This window comes from Streptopelia decaocto, assembly GCF_964273445.1.
Source record: "Streptopelia decaocto genome assembly, chromosome: 6".
NCBI lineage: Eukaryota > Metazoa > Chordata > Aves > Columbiformes > Columbidae > Streptopelia > Streptopelia decaocto.
In genome coordinates this window covers 61,227,083-61,243,146 of record NC_138660.1, presented here as the reverse complement: position 1 = coordinate 61,243,146, position 16,064 = coordinate 61,227,083, and the positions used below count along the sequence as shown (strand labels likewise).

The 16,064-nt window shown below is 37.3% G+C and overlaps 1 protein-coding gene across 1 annotated transcript in view; it reads right to left on the bottom strand.

Moving 5' to 3' along the window:
- MGAT5 (alpha-1,6-mannosylglycoprotein 6-beta-N-acetylglucosaminyltransferase) overlaps window positions 1-16,064 on the bottom strand; it is a 122,645-nt gene that overhangs the window by 23,301 nt on the left and 83,280 nt on the right. Inside the window, exons 10-12 of the mRNA XM_082056324.1 lie at window positions 15,929-16,062; window positions 12,411-12,544; window positions 2,578-2,727 (exon numbers count right to left, since the gene is read on the bottom strand). Coding sequence (XP_081912450.1) covers window positions 2,578-2,727; window positions 12,411-12,544; window positions 15,929-16,062 — 418 coding nt within the window. The remainder of the gene's footprint in view (window positions 1-2,577; window positions 2,728-12,410; window positions 12,545-15,928; window positions 16,063-16,064) is intronic.

Below are 16,064 nucleotides of genomic sequence, written 5' to 3'. Positions count from 1 at the left end.
CTGCCCTGATTTCAGCAATTCAATCCATGATCCATTTGATATAAACACAACTGACCCACACAGGCAGCAGATGGCCAGTAGAGACAGGTGGGTGGGGTTTTATGCTGAGTTACATTAGAGTATCACCTCTTGAAGGGTTTCAAAATCTGAAACTGTGAATGTACAGGCAACAAGAAGACTTAGAGCAAGCGTGTCTGTTGATCAACACTGAAATGCAACCATATGCTAACACAGAGCAGCCACTTTACCTATGACATACTCAACATCAGCCAGCAAAAAACCCCACCCAGAACAACCCAAAAATCCACCTACAGCTGAAAAAGTCCAAACAAATTAGATGGTAAATCTCAGTTTCCACTTTCAGTCTCAGGATGATGCTGTTTTACTCTTTCTGTTCAACTAGATATATTGGAACAGGGTTAGACAGGAACAATAGCCAAACTTCATGATGCGGTAAGCCATATTTAATTTCATTTCTTTCGTTGCACTCCCATTTGCCTGGCAATAATCAGTATTAGGAGAAGCAGATGGACTCTTAACTGCTTATCATCATGTCAAAGTTTAGTTAGCCTGGCTTCATCATAAATAAATAATTACCTAAAAAGCAAAACAGCTTTTGTCATTTGCAAATCTGTTAAAAAAAGGTCAGAAAAGCCATAGGAAAATACTGTTTGCAGACTGAATAATAATAATAAAATATTAGGAAAGACTGTATGAAAAACTTAATGTGATAAAAACATTTGCTTCCTGATACAGGGTTCAGAAATACATTGATGTGTTTCTCAGTACCATCTACTAAGAAATGCAGCAAATTCTCAAAGGACTTTCCCCAATGTTAGGAAGAAAAAAAATAACCAATGCACAACCATAGTATAGAAAATTAAAATCTAAAATGCTTGTTGGACTCTGAAAGCAGTACTGCATAGATCTGTGCTTTTCACTAAAACACCATTTGTGAAAACTAAGCAGCTTACTGATTTCAGGAGAACTTCACAATCACAAGATAGTATCTTCCATCTGATATTATCAGTCAAAAACCGAGTGAAACTTCTTGTGTCACAAAGCCCATATAATAACTGCACTGTGCTGAGCTGCATAATATGTATGAATTAACTTGAATTTGTCCGAAATTCAATGTGTCCTTACATTGCATCTTAGAGCACAGCAAATATAGCTAATAACAATTATTTACTTAATACTGAAAATTGAGCTTTTTAGTGCAACACATATGACTGATAAAAAATTAGAGAAAGACTTACTCAAACAAAACTATTATTATGAACTCTACTTTGTAAATTATAAGGACTTCAATAATTCTATAGGAACTCCCTTAGGTTATTTTACTATTTCAATGAATACAACACTTTTTTTTTTCCCCCAGAAATAAGTCACTGTTTGTGCTTGGGGTTATTACAATGTCAATATTCTTCCCACGTTAGTACTATGATTAACCCAGTGATTTCATACTCCACACAGGCAAAAGCTGTGTAATCTCAGTATTATCTATGACGAAAATGTTGACTTTTTAATCTGCAACATTATGTCTATCTGTATGCATCAAGTACATACAAACAGTGGTTGCCTCTAAAAAGTCATAATTTGCCAACAGCTGTCACACAGAGATGTCGAATTACCATCATTTCCCCAAATATTTCAAAAAGGAGATCTCTGCAGTCGTGTGGGAAGACTAGGAGGTGCTTGCTTTTTCCTTTCCTTTTCTTAATAGATTTTTCTGTAGAAGTGCACAGCAAGAAACTATCAACTATGGAGAGTAAGCAGCGACGTTCTACACATTTTGCTAATTTTAAACACACAAACCACTTCTTTCACCAACTGAAAATTAAACATCCTATTGAAATGTAATCTACTAAAGTGTTTTAGTGTTGTGAAGTGCCACAAAGATTAGGGGAACGGCACAGAAAACTTCACAAAGCATTCTAACGATGGGGACAAAAGTTTATTTATTTCAATGTATATACTGTTCCTTATCTTGAGTTCCCTTGACTATGGGGCCAGAGGCAAAGCACACCACAAAAAGCACGCTCTTTTGCTTGCTCTCTCTGCACGACTGAAGCAGAAGAAGGAACTAAATGGCAAACAAAGCGCTCGCCTTTCTTCTTTTCTCCCCCAGAGAGCAGGGTCGCTCCAGGTTAAAGTCACTGGTAGGGCAGAGTAAGCCGGTCTGCTGCACAGCTTGCAGATATTACCTGACTTTGACATGTAAAAGGCATGTAAAACAAACCACATTCACAGCTGATCATCTCCCTGAGCTGAATATCACATTTAAGAAAATAAAAAATGCACTTATCCATGTTTCTCAAGCTTGAAGTTAAATGTGTTTGTGACTGCAGGTTGTCATCACAATTTTCTAGGAACAGCTGTCAGTCCACAAAACATGGACATGATGAAAAACATATTCCCAGCACACAGAAGACAACTTAAGCTCCTTCACATTTGGATGTTTGTTTTTCCAATGCTTTTAAGTTAGGAGCTCATTTGCAGGAGGTGAAATGTGCTCACTTCAGATACTGTTTATCTGTAGCTGGTTTTGCCACTACTCCCTCTTGACAAACTTACTTTGGTTTCTCTCAGTAGAAACTGCAAATCTCGCCCACTGAGTATTCCGTGGTTTTTTACGTAGCCAGGAATATAAATAGTGCTTGTCCCGTGAACAGTTCCATGGACTTCCATATAGGTGTGGATGATGTCCAGATAAGCTTTCTTGTCCTGTAACAGCAATGGGAAAATATTTTCAGTGTTTATACATTTCAAGCAATAAAGTTCAATCAGAGGTGGTTTTTATCTCCTGTACCACAAAAGCCAGAAAGAGACATAGGTTCGCTCATTCTTATATAATGTTTGATCTTTCATTACATTATAAGTCTTTGTTTTCTACTAGATTGGAAGAAAACTGCAGCTTTTTTATTCATAGTATAGGTATAAATACATCAAAACCAAGGTCCTATTTATTTCTAATTGGACAAAAACCAGGTCACCATCAGGTAGCTGTAAATCCCAGCATGCCTACACAAAACTTGGCCTAAAAATACTAAGAAACTCATTTTGAAATTTAAAATATTTGCTCTGTTTTTGTCAGAGATGCAAAATCATTAGTTATTATCTTTTTTGTGAAGAAAAGGGTGAATCTTACCTTAATAAGATGCACTCTTGCGAGCTGAATAACTGAACACATACCTTTAACTAAAAACCTAGTATCTGAGTGCCATGAGATACCTATAAATATTCCACTTACCTAAAGTTGTAAAGGCATTTTGGAAAAGACCAGAGAAGAGTAATGGCTTTATAGTGCTGCATTTAAAAAAAATAAAAACAGTACACCATCCTAGTTTGCAAACAAGAATTACTTTAATTTTCAATGCCATATGTTTTTTGAGTTTTAAAGACTACTAGTATTCCAAAAGCAATTAGCTGTAGACTGTATTTACAGCCAGTATGCAGCACAGATCAGAGAGAGTTTCCCTCAATATTTGCACATAGTCTTAGTAACAGCTCTAAAATAAGGCAAGAAGTCTCTGTACTTCTTGGCAGCAAGAGATTTTTTTAAGAATTCTACTTTCAGCCGCAAATTTGTCATGTAAATTCTGTGCACTGTTCCCCCACAGTCCTGTGTGAAAGCTGGCCAACAATTTTACAGAAGTTCATCCGAAGGGCAAGTAGACTGGTGAAAATCCTGGCTTCACTCATCTTGGAGGAGTGATAATGTATCAGGCCTTGGTGAATGAACGCTATCATTTCTTAAAATTTCCTTGCTAAATTACCTGTTTGTATACATTCAAATACAAAGGGTATTTAATGTCACATAACAACTGGCTTCTAGCTTTAGCTTGCTCTACAGTGATACAGTTTGTGATGGAGCAGATTGCCCATCTCGTTATTAAATCACCCTGTTCTGGTAGCTATGCCATGGCTGCACCAATCAAAGTAAAGGGATCAATATGTAAAAATTTTAGTAATTAGTCTTCAAATCACGACAGTAAAAGCATGAAAAAACAACACACACAAGCTGGGAAAAATCTTTCATCCCCCAAAGGACAACCTTCTTTCTTTCAACCAAATGAAATTTTTAAAGAACAATTGAAACAGAGAGCAGCATCTTCCCTTTGTTCACTATACATAAAACAATTGTTCTTAATTTTTCCAAAAGTTTTTCTTTCTGAAGGAAATAAACCAAAAAAAGCTCAACCAAAAACTCAGAAAGCGCAATCCACAAAACAGTCACTCCTTTATTCCCTCACACAGTTTGAGTCAAAATCTACTGCTTTCATAATCATCCACAAAGTACCACACAAATACCATTAGACCTTCTCCTGTACACAAATCTCACTAACATTTGTCTCCTTTCGCATTTAAGTTGTCCCAAATTTCCACATTCCTGTAGAAAAGTGTTATTTTGGATCATAGAAGTATATATTGTAATAAAAATCATCAGGGCATGTAATTTGATTCCTAACATTAAAATATTGAGTTAGAAAATGTAATAAGCATAAATATGGCATTTATAAATAGAAAGGCTGCAAATAAAGAAAGAAATGTTGATATTTTGTTTGCAAATCACATTCCTTCAAATGTTAATCCAATTCCTGAGTTTGCTTGCTTGGGTGCAGATATAAATAATTCTTGTAGCCAAAACTTTTGACAGCAAACTCCAGATTTTCACTTTCTCCAAATGAATTCAAAGAGAAAAGATCATGGGCTGCTGGCTACTGCAAATCTAGACTTCGAGCATGAAAAAAAGAAAACAAAAAACCAAGTGATTTCTCCTCAGAATCAAAATGGAAGAGCAATCATGAGTAACAGTCACACAAACCTGTTCTGAAACCATTTTTCGGCAGCTAAAATAAACATGTCATTCAGGAAAGTACTTTTTGTTGATCATTGACTGCAGAACTGTTATTACTGTTCATCAGTTATTTCCACCTACTTTTAAAAGCATCACGATAAGTCCTTTCTCATCAAAGAAATCAAATGACAACTGGTTGATAAAGTCTTTCCCTAGGACAATGTTGACATGAAGCAACAGTCTGAAGGGCTGAAATTTTAAGTTTGGTGGGTGAAAAACTTTAGTATAAAAGCTACAAGAAACCATGGTAGAAACATGATGTACTAAGAACTAAACTCTGCTTTTAGTCTTCTTGATGTGGTAGATGGCAGTAATTAACAACTCTGTCATCAGTTTGTCAGCCTGAGGTTATCACAATATTTTGCAATTTGAGACCATTCATGTCCTCTCACAGAACACCAGAAATTCAGCACTGAATGAAATGAAGCACCACACACACAGAACTACAGGACAAGTACATTACAGAAGAGCTGGATTCAGAGTCCTAAACGGGTTTATGGGTTGAAAGTTCAAGCTGCAATATGCATGTCAAATATCCCATTTAGCCAGTCTCATTTTCTTACATTGAAAAAGTCAGAAGACAATGGTTTTATAAAGCTTGACAAACGTAACTCAGAAAAGTAAGAAATGGGATAGATCTTTGTATATATCCTAAATATATACTGTTAAGTTTAGAAGTCCTAACATCTGGGTATTTATTTGCAAAAGCAGCAAGTCCAAGATAAGCCAAAATCCAGTTTATATTCAATATATGACAATTGAGATTGTGACACAAACATAAGATTGGAAAATCTCTCTTGTCGAGAAGCATCACACTCTCAAAGACTCCCCTGAATAATGAAAATCTTCTCTGCTGGGGAACCAGAAGAGATTTCAATGTACAACAATGTTAAGAGAGTTAAAAAGATACAGTGGTAAATCCCAAGGTGTAGATGATGTCTCCTGGAGCTGAAGTATGAAACTTTCAAATTGCTAATCACGGAGTACTTAATGCAGAGTATTGAATTGACAAATGGATGTGGAAAGGATTCATGATTAGCAAGTGTGACTTCTACGTCAAACAATTTATATGAAACTTAAGACTTAACTATATGACCATATAAAACCAAGAAAATTACAGTAGTCAATTCTTTCTATAGAAGGAAATCCTCACCAAATTGGTAATGTTCCCAAAAAAAGCCAATCACCATGTAGAAATTCTTTAGAAGTTCTTAAAGAAACTAAGTCTCTTCAGGATAGAAGGGAATCAGCCTTATGAATGAACAGTCATCGTGCGAAAGAGAACAGAGAAGTGGCAAAGTGTGCAGTGAATACATACTATTCAGAGTAGCAAACCTGAAGCTAAATTCAAAATACTGCAGAAAAAAGTCACAATACTGAACACTTGGCGTTGTAAAGTTTTGAAAAAGCCTCCTCAGTAATCTAAGGGATGGAGTGACTAGGAAATAGAATGACTGATAAATTCAATTTAAATAAACACTGTGATGCATGTGTTGAAAACCAGTCCTAACTTCACATACGAATAACAGACCTGAGCTTACCAACGTCACCCAAGGATGAAGACTTTGCATCATGATAAAATATTATTATGGTCCATGAAAAAAATCAGTCCAATGTTCAGTAGCAGTCAGTCCACCCACCAAACAAGTAAATGGTAGGAATTGTTTGGAAAGGAATAAATAATGAGAATATCATTGAACTGTTCTATAAAGACACAGTTTTCTCCCTCCTTGAACACTGTTGCGGTTCTGGTCCCTTTCTTCAAGAAGTAGCCAAGACACTGGCTGTGGTTCTGATCGCAGTAAGAAGGATCCAAGCTACAGAACAATTTCCATCATTACATACAGAAATCTGTAACAAATTCATTAATGATTCTTCAGCTTGGAAAACACAACTTGGCAGAATATGAAAGAGGTTTACAAACCGTAACTGTCATAAAGATCATGGACAGAGACTGGCTATTCATAACGTCCTGATACAAAGGAAGCCAAACAAAGCCAGTAGGGAGCATGTTCAAAAACCCACAAAGCTGATGGGTCCTCCCAAAATGCATCAGAGCTTTGAAGGACTCTGGGACAGAGAATGTTGTGCAGGCAATACAGTTTGTAAAGGTTCATGTTCAGTCAAGGCAGCTCTCAGCGACATTTCAAAAGTTTGTCTACAGGCAGTTTACCAATAGACAAACAGATTCAGAAAACTGCCTGAGCTGAAAAAAGCTGGAAAGAGAAAGAATACGCAAAGGACATATTAGATAACCTTGCCATGCTTTTGCTCTTCCCTGAATGCCTCTTTGCTAGGCACCTACCACATATGCCTGCACAAAATATGCACCAGCCTGCACATTATATATATAAAATTTATTTGCATGTATATATAATCTTTGCACAAAGAATGAATAAAACATCTCAGTAAAGACTTGAGTTCTTCAAGATCTGCCAGAAATCCTGCTTATTCAGTTCTCTATCCTCATCTTTATTTCATTCATCATTTCTTGCAGTTCCTCATCCATGATTTTTTTTTTTAATCTCTTTTTTAAACTCAGGTTTTTGAAAGATTTGACAATTCCTTTGTCATGTAATGCACACTAACGTCCAACCAGGAATCTCCTGCCCTTTGAATGGAAATTTCCAGAACTAACAATGAGACATACCTGTGTACTCTAAGTGCTGAAGCAGGAAAGTGCAGGGGTATAGAAGAAAATAGGAAGTGAGACCAAAGGAGAAAAAGGTTGTGTTGGTTTTGTGATAATCAAATACTAGTAGGTGATTGTGCTAATTGGTATTGTAAGACCTCACTAATTTATTTTGCAGCTGCAGAGTTCTGCAAAAAGAGAAGCTGGTCACCAACCTGTCTGAAAGGTACATATTCATGGAAACCATTTTTTCTTTCTTTCTTCATAATAAATGAAACTCTAATTTTCATAATAAATGTTGAAGAATAAGCCTTCAACAATGTACACACATATATACTTGTTTACCGCACTGATAGCTGCTCGTTTGCTTTGATTTACTTGGTTTTTTGAGCCATACTTCTTTCAGATGCAAATGGTGAATTTCAGAAACGTTGCTAAATGGAAGTATCTGCCTCATTTCCATTTGTTATGTGGCACAAAGCGGGACAGTGCTCCTGGTGCCAGCAAACAGGGTAAGTTTTGATCAATAGATAAGCCCACAGTGCTGCTGCAAATTTGGAGGAAGACAAAATAAGAACACCATGAGTGTGCTGACCACATGGGAGAGAAAAGGTGAGAAGGATCTTTTCTCCCTTGTGTTTCTTTTAGCTTAAAAAAAATGAAATGAAATGTTCAGCCAAAGTATGTTGCTAAATATGAAGCACAAAAACAATCAGAAGGAAGGGAAAGGCAACGCTGCCAGCAGTGAGACACTGATCTGTGCACATAACAGAACTATTCCTAGAAGTACAATTTTTCCTCTCCAACTTCTCTCCATTTTCATCCTCCCACTCCATGCAAGAGGGCATATGACAGGGAAATTACGTATGTCACATGGAGCTATAAAGGCTGTTAGTAAGAACGGCCTTGGTTATGTACTTTCCCATTGAGAAGTAGCTGAGCGCAACCATTTCCCATCTCCAGTTCTTCAAAACCTGTTATGCCTCCAAGAAAAATCCCCATTTTGTCAGGTGGCATTAGTAACAAACTCACACATTATTTTGCTTTTAAATATATAAGTATTTTTAAGGCAACTCCAATACACTATAATAAAATCTACTGACGCAATCATCATGTTACACATTGATGGTTATTATCTGATACAAGCAAAATTCTGACTTCTCTTGCAGCAACCCCAAAAAAAGAAATAGCAAATAGGATAAAATGAATCTTGATGCTTTTTTCTTTCTAGGATTAAGGGTAGAAGTATTGGAATAGTATGACAGGAAGTTGCAGGAAAAAGACTAAAGAAAATACGCCAAAACTAAGCTAAGACAACATGAAAGGCCTCGAGCATTCCCTTTCAATTGAAGTGTTCTGTAATTAAAGCTAATTTTGATAATGGAGAGCATTATGGGTTTTTTCATATTTTTTTTCCACATTTTATTCATTCCTTCTTTTTCAATTAGGCACAGAGAGGCCCCTCCTTAATACTGCCAGAAACCCCAGACAAAACCCCAAACATTTGATTACAACAAACGCATCCAAAATTTGGCACATGTTGCCCTTGATAGCTTACTTCTAAGGATGATCTTTAGGAATGAAGCTAAATTCTTTAGAGCCTCCTATTTGTAATCCGCAACCCAGTTATGACCGATTTACTTATGAGAGGGAAGAAAACAAGATGTTTTTCTTACAGTCTCTGCAGTTTACATCCCCCAGTGAGATGGACCCAGCCTTCCCCTCTGTAACATGGGATGAACAACACTGGTTGCAGGCCATGGGCTGACATATTTTTCTGTATCCAGCAGAGCTGACAGAATTCATCACTTTATTCCACCCCTCTTACTTGTCACATTCGAACCAGAGTTTTGCCCCTTTGAATGATACAGGATGACAGAACAGTGTCTGTAAGCAATTCATAATTCTCTAGCCACAAGAACCTGGTCAGTGTACACAGTTTAAGTGAGCAAGCCTCACCAACTCTGCCTGGCCATGCAGCAGAGCTGGAAAATACAGATTCCTAGCTTGGCTAGCTGGCCAGGTGCAAGAGAAGACCCATGTCCATAGCTCTTATATAAAAACCATGATGGCAGTTAGCTATTCAAGTGCCACCTCCAGGGAAAAAGGGTCCTGTGCATACCTCAGCTCCATTTCAACCAGCTTGGCTTAAAATTAAACAATTATTTGCAACTGCTATTCCCCAAAGGGAATGCTCTCTCCTCTGCACTGTGCTGCTTCTCTAACGACTGATCAGACCCAGCAGTAACGTGTATTCTGTGGAGATTACACTTTTTGTTAATTGGCCATGTTCAACACAAAGAAAAGTAGCAGGATAAATAGATTAGTCTGGTTCTGTACAAGCCATGGTGGCAGATGAAAAGAGCATTGAACAGGGAAAATGAAGGAAACATGAAATAAGCAAATTACACAGACACGAGATTAGTTCAGGCTTTCTGTTGATCACAAGAATTGGATTTTATCACTCCAGATAAGACATCCCACACTGTCACCGACTCAAAGCCTATCTGCAGCGATTACACTTTATGTACCAGTGCATATGGGCATGACTGCAGTTACAGGCTGCAAGTTACAGTTTTAATGTGCTTGATGTTACAAGCATACAGTAAGAATTTTAATATGGCCGGGTACTAAGTCATACATCTTGGAAGACAAATACAGGCAATACTGATAGAAATGGAGTAGTTACTTGAGCAGCAGCAGTTCCAAGAAATGATACTAGGGTCTTGGCTGAGAAGTTGTCTAAACATGGGTTCCTAATGGTGAAAAGGGGACATGCCTAACAAGGCATATAGTATTTGTTTGATTTGGTGCTGGTATGGCCCATGTGCCCTTTGCTAACATTCACATTTCAAGAGGAATGTCAATAATCTTGAAAAGGTTCAGAAAAAACAGACTCGTGAGAACACTTAAGGATCAGAAAGCACAAAGATCTCAGTGGTTTGGCATATGCAGGCTTTTTGGGAGAGAACTATGGGTTAACTTTGACCTCAACCTATTTATTCCTACAGGGAAACAGAACAGAACCATCATCAGTCCAGTAAACAAAGTTTGTAACTGCTACTAAGGCTGGAATTCATCATTTGGAAATCTGTACTAGAAATAATGCAAAGTCTTAAGAGAGAAGGCAATTATTTGATGATTTGATGAGAGGAAATAGTGTGCTTTCCACCATGTGCTATTTAAAAATCAAGATTGGATCTGCTTTTCCAAAAAGCCATGTTTTTGTCTGAATCAGCCAATGAATATTCTGAGTGTCATACAGAATCTCAGACTAGGCAATCACAAATCTCTCCTCTGGGCATATAAGCTATTAATACATATTTCTGAATTCACAAAGACTGAATAAACTGAGAAATATATATATCTGTCAGTGAAAAAAAACCTGGTGACTAAGTAACTATCTTGTTCCTTAAATCTAACTAGTATTCAACAGGTTGTTCTGCTGATGTGCACTACAAATCAGGTCAGGAAATACAGATGATTATTACATGCAAGTGTTCCTGAGAGACTGATAATGAGATCAGGAACTAAAAGTACAAGAGGCTCTGCTAGAAAAGACTCAAATGCAGGGATCCCAGCTCTGCTCCAGCATTCTGCAGACAGAACAGACTGCCGACAGGGGCATAATAAGTCGTTCTATACCATGAGCCACACACAGTAACTGTCACAGTATTTACTATAACGTAAAATTTTCTGTTAAGACAAAAATTACACGGCTTAGTGCAATAAGCCCAAATATAAATCTGATAAATCGCAGTTGAACACAAATGCCTAATATACATATTCTCAGCATAGTAGCCAAGAGGCATTCAGCTCTACCTTTATGCTACCACTGGCAACATTCTCCCATTTCTCCTAAGCTTTTGTTTTGTATTTGTCTCACAGATGGACCATTTACTTGTAGCTATCGTTTTTCAATAACTTATTCTGTATAATCACAGTTAGGAGACTAAATGTTGCTTCTGTGATTCAGCAAACTGTGTAAGACATATTCTTATACCACTGAAGAGAAAAGGAAAGAAAATGTGTGTCACGGGTGCTCTCACACTGCCATATTGTTGGGTCCTATGTATGGCACTGCAGGTACTGATCAGTTCCTTTTTCAGTTGTCAAGAGGCTTAAAATTAGGTCTTTTTAGGCAGGAGGGAAGGCATCAGAGTATATGGGCACACAGAGCTAGAGGTAACTTGGAAGAAATCCTGTTATTAGTAAATCATTGCTTTTCTTTGAAAACTGCACAAGAGACCCTCCCAGGTGTGGCAGTCTGGAAAAAGCAGCTCCAGAAAATGAGAGTGGCCAAAAGAGACCCCTGTGAGCTTAACAACACAATATACTTTAACTCGGTGAAAATACAACCAAGCCTTGGTGGTGTCATTCTGCAGCCCTTGTCTGCAGATGGGAGACAAATGCAGTGATTTCAATATTTAAGAAACAAAACTCTGATATTATTACAGGGAGAGAAGATGAGTTTGAACACTTCTACAGCCCTTAGTGAAACACAATTTCCAGTTCAAAACACAGCACAGTTTTGATTGTAGATAGAAGAAAGGAAATAATTGAAAGACATATTTGCTTATGCCTGATTAAATTTCACAAAGCCTCCGACACTTTCAATTTCCTAGTAATTTTAACAGCTTCTGCATTTTACAAAATTACTGTGATATCAAGAATATAAATTTTTTTATTGTGTGAGAAAAGCATACATAAATAGCAAAGGATCCACATCAATCTAGACAGAAGTTTCCTCATCAGAAGGACTTCAGAATGTTCAGTTTATTTATTTAAATGTGCTTTTTTTCCTCACAAAAAGAACTTAATAGGTTCAGAGAGAAGTTATACTTCTAAATTTAGAGTTATGCTTTATTGTATTGATCAAAATAAATTTGCTCAATTATATGAGTAAAGAAAACTCACCTTCCAGAAATTATCTACTTTGCCATAAACAAGAGATTGATTCTGCCTTTTGATGTCATTAATGTGTTTAATGTCACTGGAATTCAGATGCTGCTCTACCACAAATCCAAGGAAGCTGTTATCCGGAGTGTGAGCTGTAAGAAATGGAGCATATTCAAAACCTTTTACAGTATCAGTTAATGTTACAAAAGCATGAATTTTGTCAGAAAAGAAGTTATAAAGAACATACTACTCAACAGATTGCTTCCTTCACATTCACACAGAGAGATACATTTGCTTGCTTTATTATCAAGAATAGTTCTTATCAATCTAAAATCCTGTGGCATATGTCTGCTGAAGTAAGCAGTTATCTTCTGGCTCGTTTCTGACAATAGAAGTTCTGTAGATGGACCAAGGCCAATGATAATGATTTTTTCTGTGCTGAGCTTTATTTTATGATTTAAGAGAACCAGAAGAAATCTAGCTTGACAATCTCAGAGATGTAATACCAATAAATTGAAAAAAAAACCCCGGATTTATGTTTGTTAACAAAGCTCTATGTTGCTCAATGTCATAAATAAATTTTAGTAAATTTCTTAGGTTCGCCTCCTGTATTGGAAGAGCTAACATCACCCACCCATCTCAGTGCATATTGTGTATCCATGCTAATCACTATTAATAGCCTACGAAGTCACACTATGCACATCAAAATACAAATTTCACTGCCTAATTCTCTCAGATACAGCTATCATAAAATATTAAAAAGTGACAACTGAAGTTGACAAAATTATTATTAATCCAGTACCAAACAAAAAAAGGGCATGCAAAGGAGGTGCAATTTACTCCCAGTTTTCTCTTTGCAAAGTTAACCCACCCCCCCCCCCAAAAAAAAAACCCCACCAAACCCAAACAAACAACAAAACCAAAATAAAAAACCCTCCAAACAACAAAGACAGCGTCCCAGGCACACAAAAACATTCTATTGCAGTTATGAGGTTTTGTTTTTTGATTGCTGAATATCATTCAAATGGATAAAGCAGTGCACCACAGAAACCATGCAGTGTACACTTCCCTCTGCCACTATATTTAGTCTTTCAAATGACAATTACTCTTTTTCACAAAAAAATGCCTCAGCAACAGCCAGGCACTTACTTCGACCCAAGGACTTTTTAGAATTTAGCACAGCAAATGGCACATTGCGAATATGTCTGAAAAGGGGCATTTTTCCATCGTTTCATATTTTTGGATGAGAGACTGCATTCAAAGGAGAGGCAAGGCAGTACACACTCCAAAGAAAAATAAAGCTTTGTTAAAGTTAGCACTTAGAACTGGTGGAAACCAGTGCCTCAAACACCACTGACAAGAAGCACCCAGATTTTTAAGCAAGATCATTCAGTTTTAAAAGTACCACTGCTGTTTTTTTGCATAAAAGAATTGAAATAAAATATATTAAAAGGGTAATCCCCCTCCTTCATGCTTCTGGAAAGCTCACAGAACAGTCAAGCATTTGGTAATATGCCACAGGTTTGAATATGGCTTGCTTGTTGCTCAGTAATAATTTTCTGCCCTTATAATCAGAGTTCTCAAAACATAATAGAGTCTGGAGCTTGGGAAGCTGTCCAGGGTTCCAATCTGTCAGAAGATCTTTACTGATGCATAACATGCACTTTTAATCACAACCACACAAAGATGGTGCTATCTCTGCAGCAGAGAACTAAAAATAAAATTAAACTTTAAATATCACAGAACATTGACTCTCTGAACCGGGTACAAAAAGCAGCAAAACCCTTGAATAATCTATAGCACCGGAATCCCTCATGCTTCAGAGTGAGTTTGCCTGCAACCTATTTACCGCTCTTGCTGCAAAGTAAATCCAGCAGTCACTTCCGGTAGTAAAAACTGGGAATTATTATTTATTGAAATTCCAATATGTTCATATTCTTCTGAATATTCATTGTGAAGTGATTTACTCTGAACAAGAGACCGTAACAGTAGCCTTTACTTCCACAACAGAGATCTTCTCTATAGAGAATATTTTCTTCTGAATTTCCTGGAGTCCACACACACAGCTGTACCACCAGTGTTCATGCAACTATTTTGCTCCAGTGCATCATCACCCTTGGTGGTATCTTGACCAGGACCTCACACACAAATCTCCCACCAGCCAAACTACTTAAATGCAGCACGACTGAGTCTCTGGCTCCTTTTCCATTTAGGTCATAAACTAATAAATATTAGCAAATTAGGTGGATACAGAACAAGCTCTGCTTACTAATGTCCAGACACAAACTCTGCAATCACTTCCAAGTCACATTTCCCCACCACGCGTTTTGAAACTTGCTTCAAAACAACTGTGAATGCAGCCTTTCTTCTTTTGAACAACCTTCACTTATATTTCTCTGGAAAAACTTGCACAGCAAATGTTGACAGACAAAATCTGCCTCTCTCAAGAATTTTACAGGGCAACTGAAATCAAAAGCGTGTCAACCAGACAGCAGCATGTACAATTCTGCTGTGAAAAGCAGAAAAGTTTGAAAGACTTGACTATGAAATCTGATGAGAAAGCAGAGTGCATGCCTCGACTTTGGTCTCAGACAGGGTCCACCACCAAACTCAGCACGTCAGGCTGGTCACCGGCAAGTGTTTCTCTACAGGCTTGGGCTGAGAAGTTGCTGCACACAACAGCATGTGCCTTCCTCTTTCCTGAGCCTCACTTACCCTCCAGCTGGCTGGTGGTGAATCCTTCTGCACCTTCCAGAGATAACAAACTTGAGCCACTACTACAACAGGCAGGAGAAAGATCCTTGTGCCATACAGTCAAAGACTAGGGCTGGAGCAGGTCTCTGTAATCATTTAATCGGACCCAATTTATTTTGGTTTTGGTTTAGATATTTAATAATGCTGCAAAGATCTATGGTAATGCTGAAATCTACTATGTGTTTTTCAATAGCTTTGTAAATGCAGCTCAGCTCACCTCAGGATGAATGCTCACAGCATGAAAACAAGCTAGGTGAAAATCTTAAGAAATCCACAAAAAAAAAAAATACAAAAAATATTTTTGCTGAGTGCTAGTTTATTAATCTTAAATGCAAAGAAATAGGAAAGGAATTGTGTTGCCCAATTGTTGGGGAAAAAAGCAGAAATGTGTCATAGTCACAAGGTTCAGTTTAATGTGATGAAACACAAGAGCACAATTTATAAAAATGCAATCTAGCTCCTTAAAAACCTATTTCTCCACAGCAGAGAGGCAAAATTAACAAAAACCAACTTGAAGGAAAAGCCAATTACCACTTTCCACAGGTACCCTGAGAATAAAGTTCCCTACCATTATTTGTGTTGATGCTGTTCTTTTCTGAGTGTGGGGTGAAAGCAAGATACAGCCTTTGCATAGTCTGCAGACACTGACATTTGTTATTCTGCCCATTTATCAGTTGCATTCTATTAAACCATGAACTTGTCTTTCAAAATACAAAAATTCTTCTAAATGACAGCATTCCTTTATAAACTTCCATATTATTTACAAACACTGGGATACTTACGGAACATTGTATAAAACTGCTGTGGATTAAGGTTCCACTTTCCCCATGGTGTCTTATGGCCTTTAGACTGGGCATAATGGGCATGGTTAAACTCTGGTTCAGTTCCAAAGGAATCCAGAACTCTTAGCATACACCT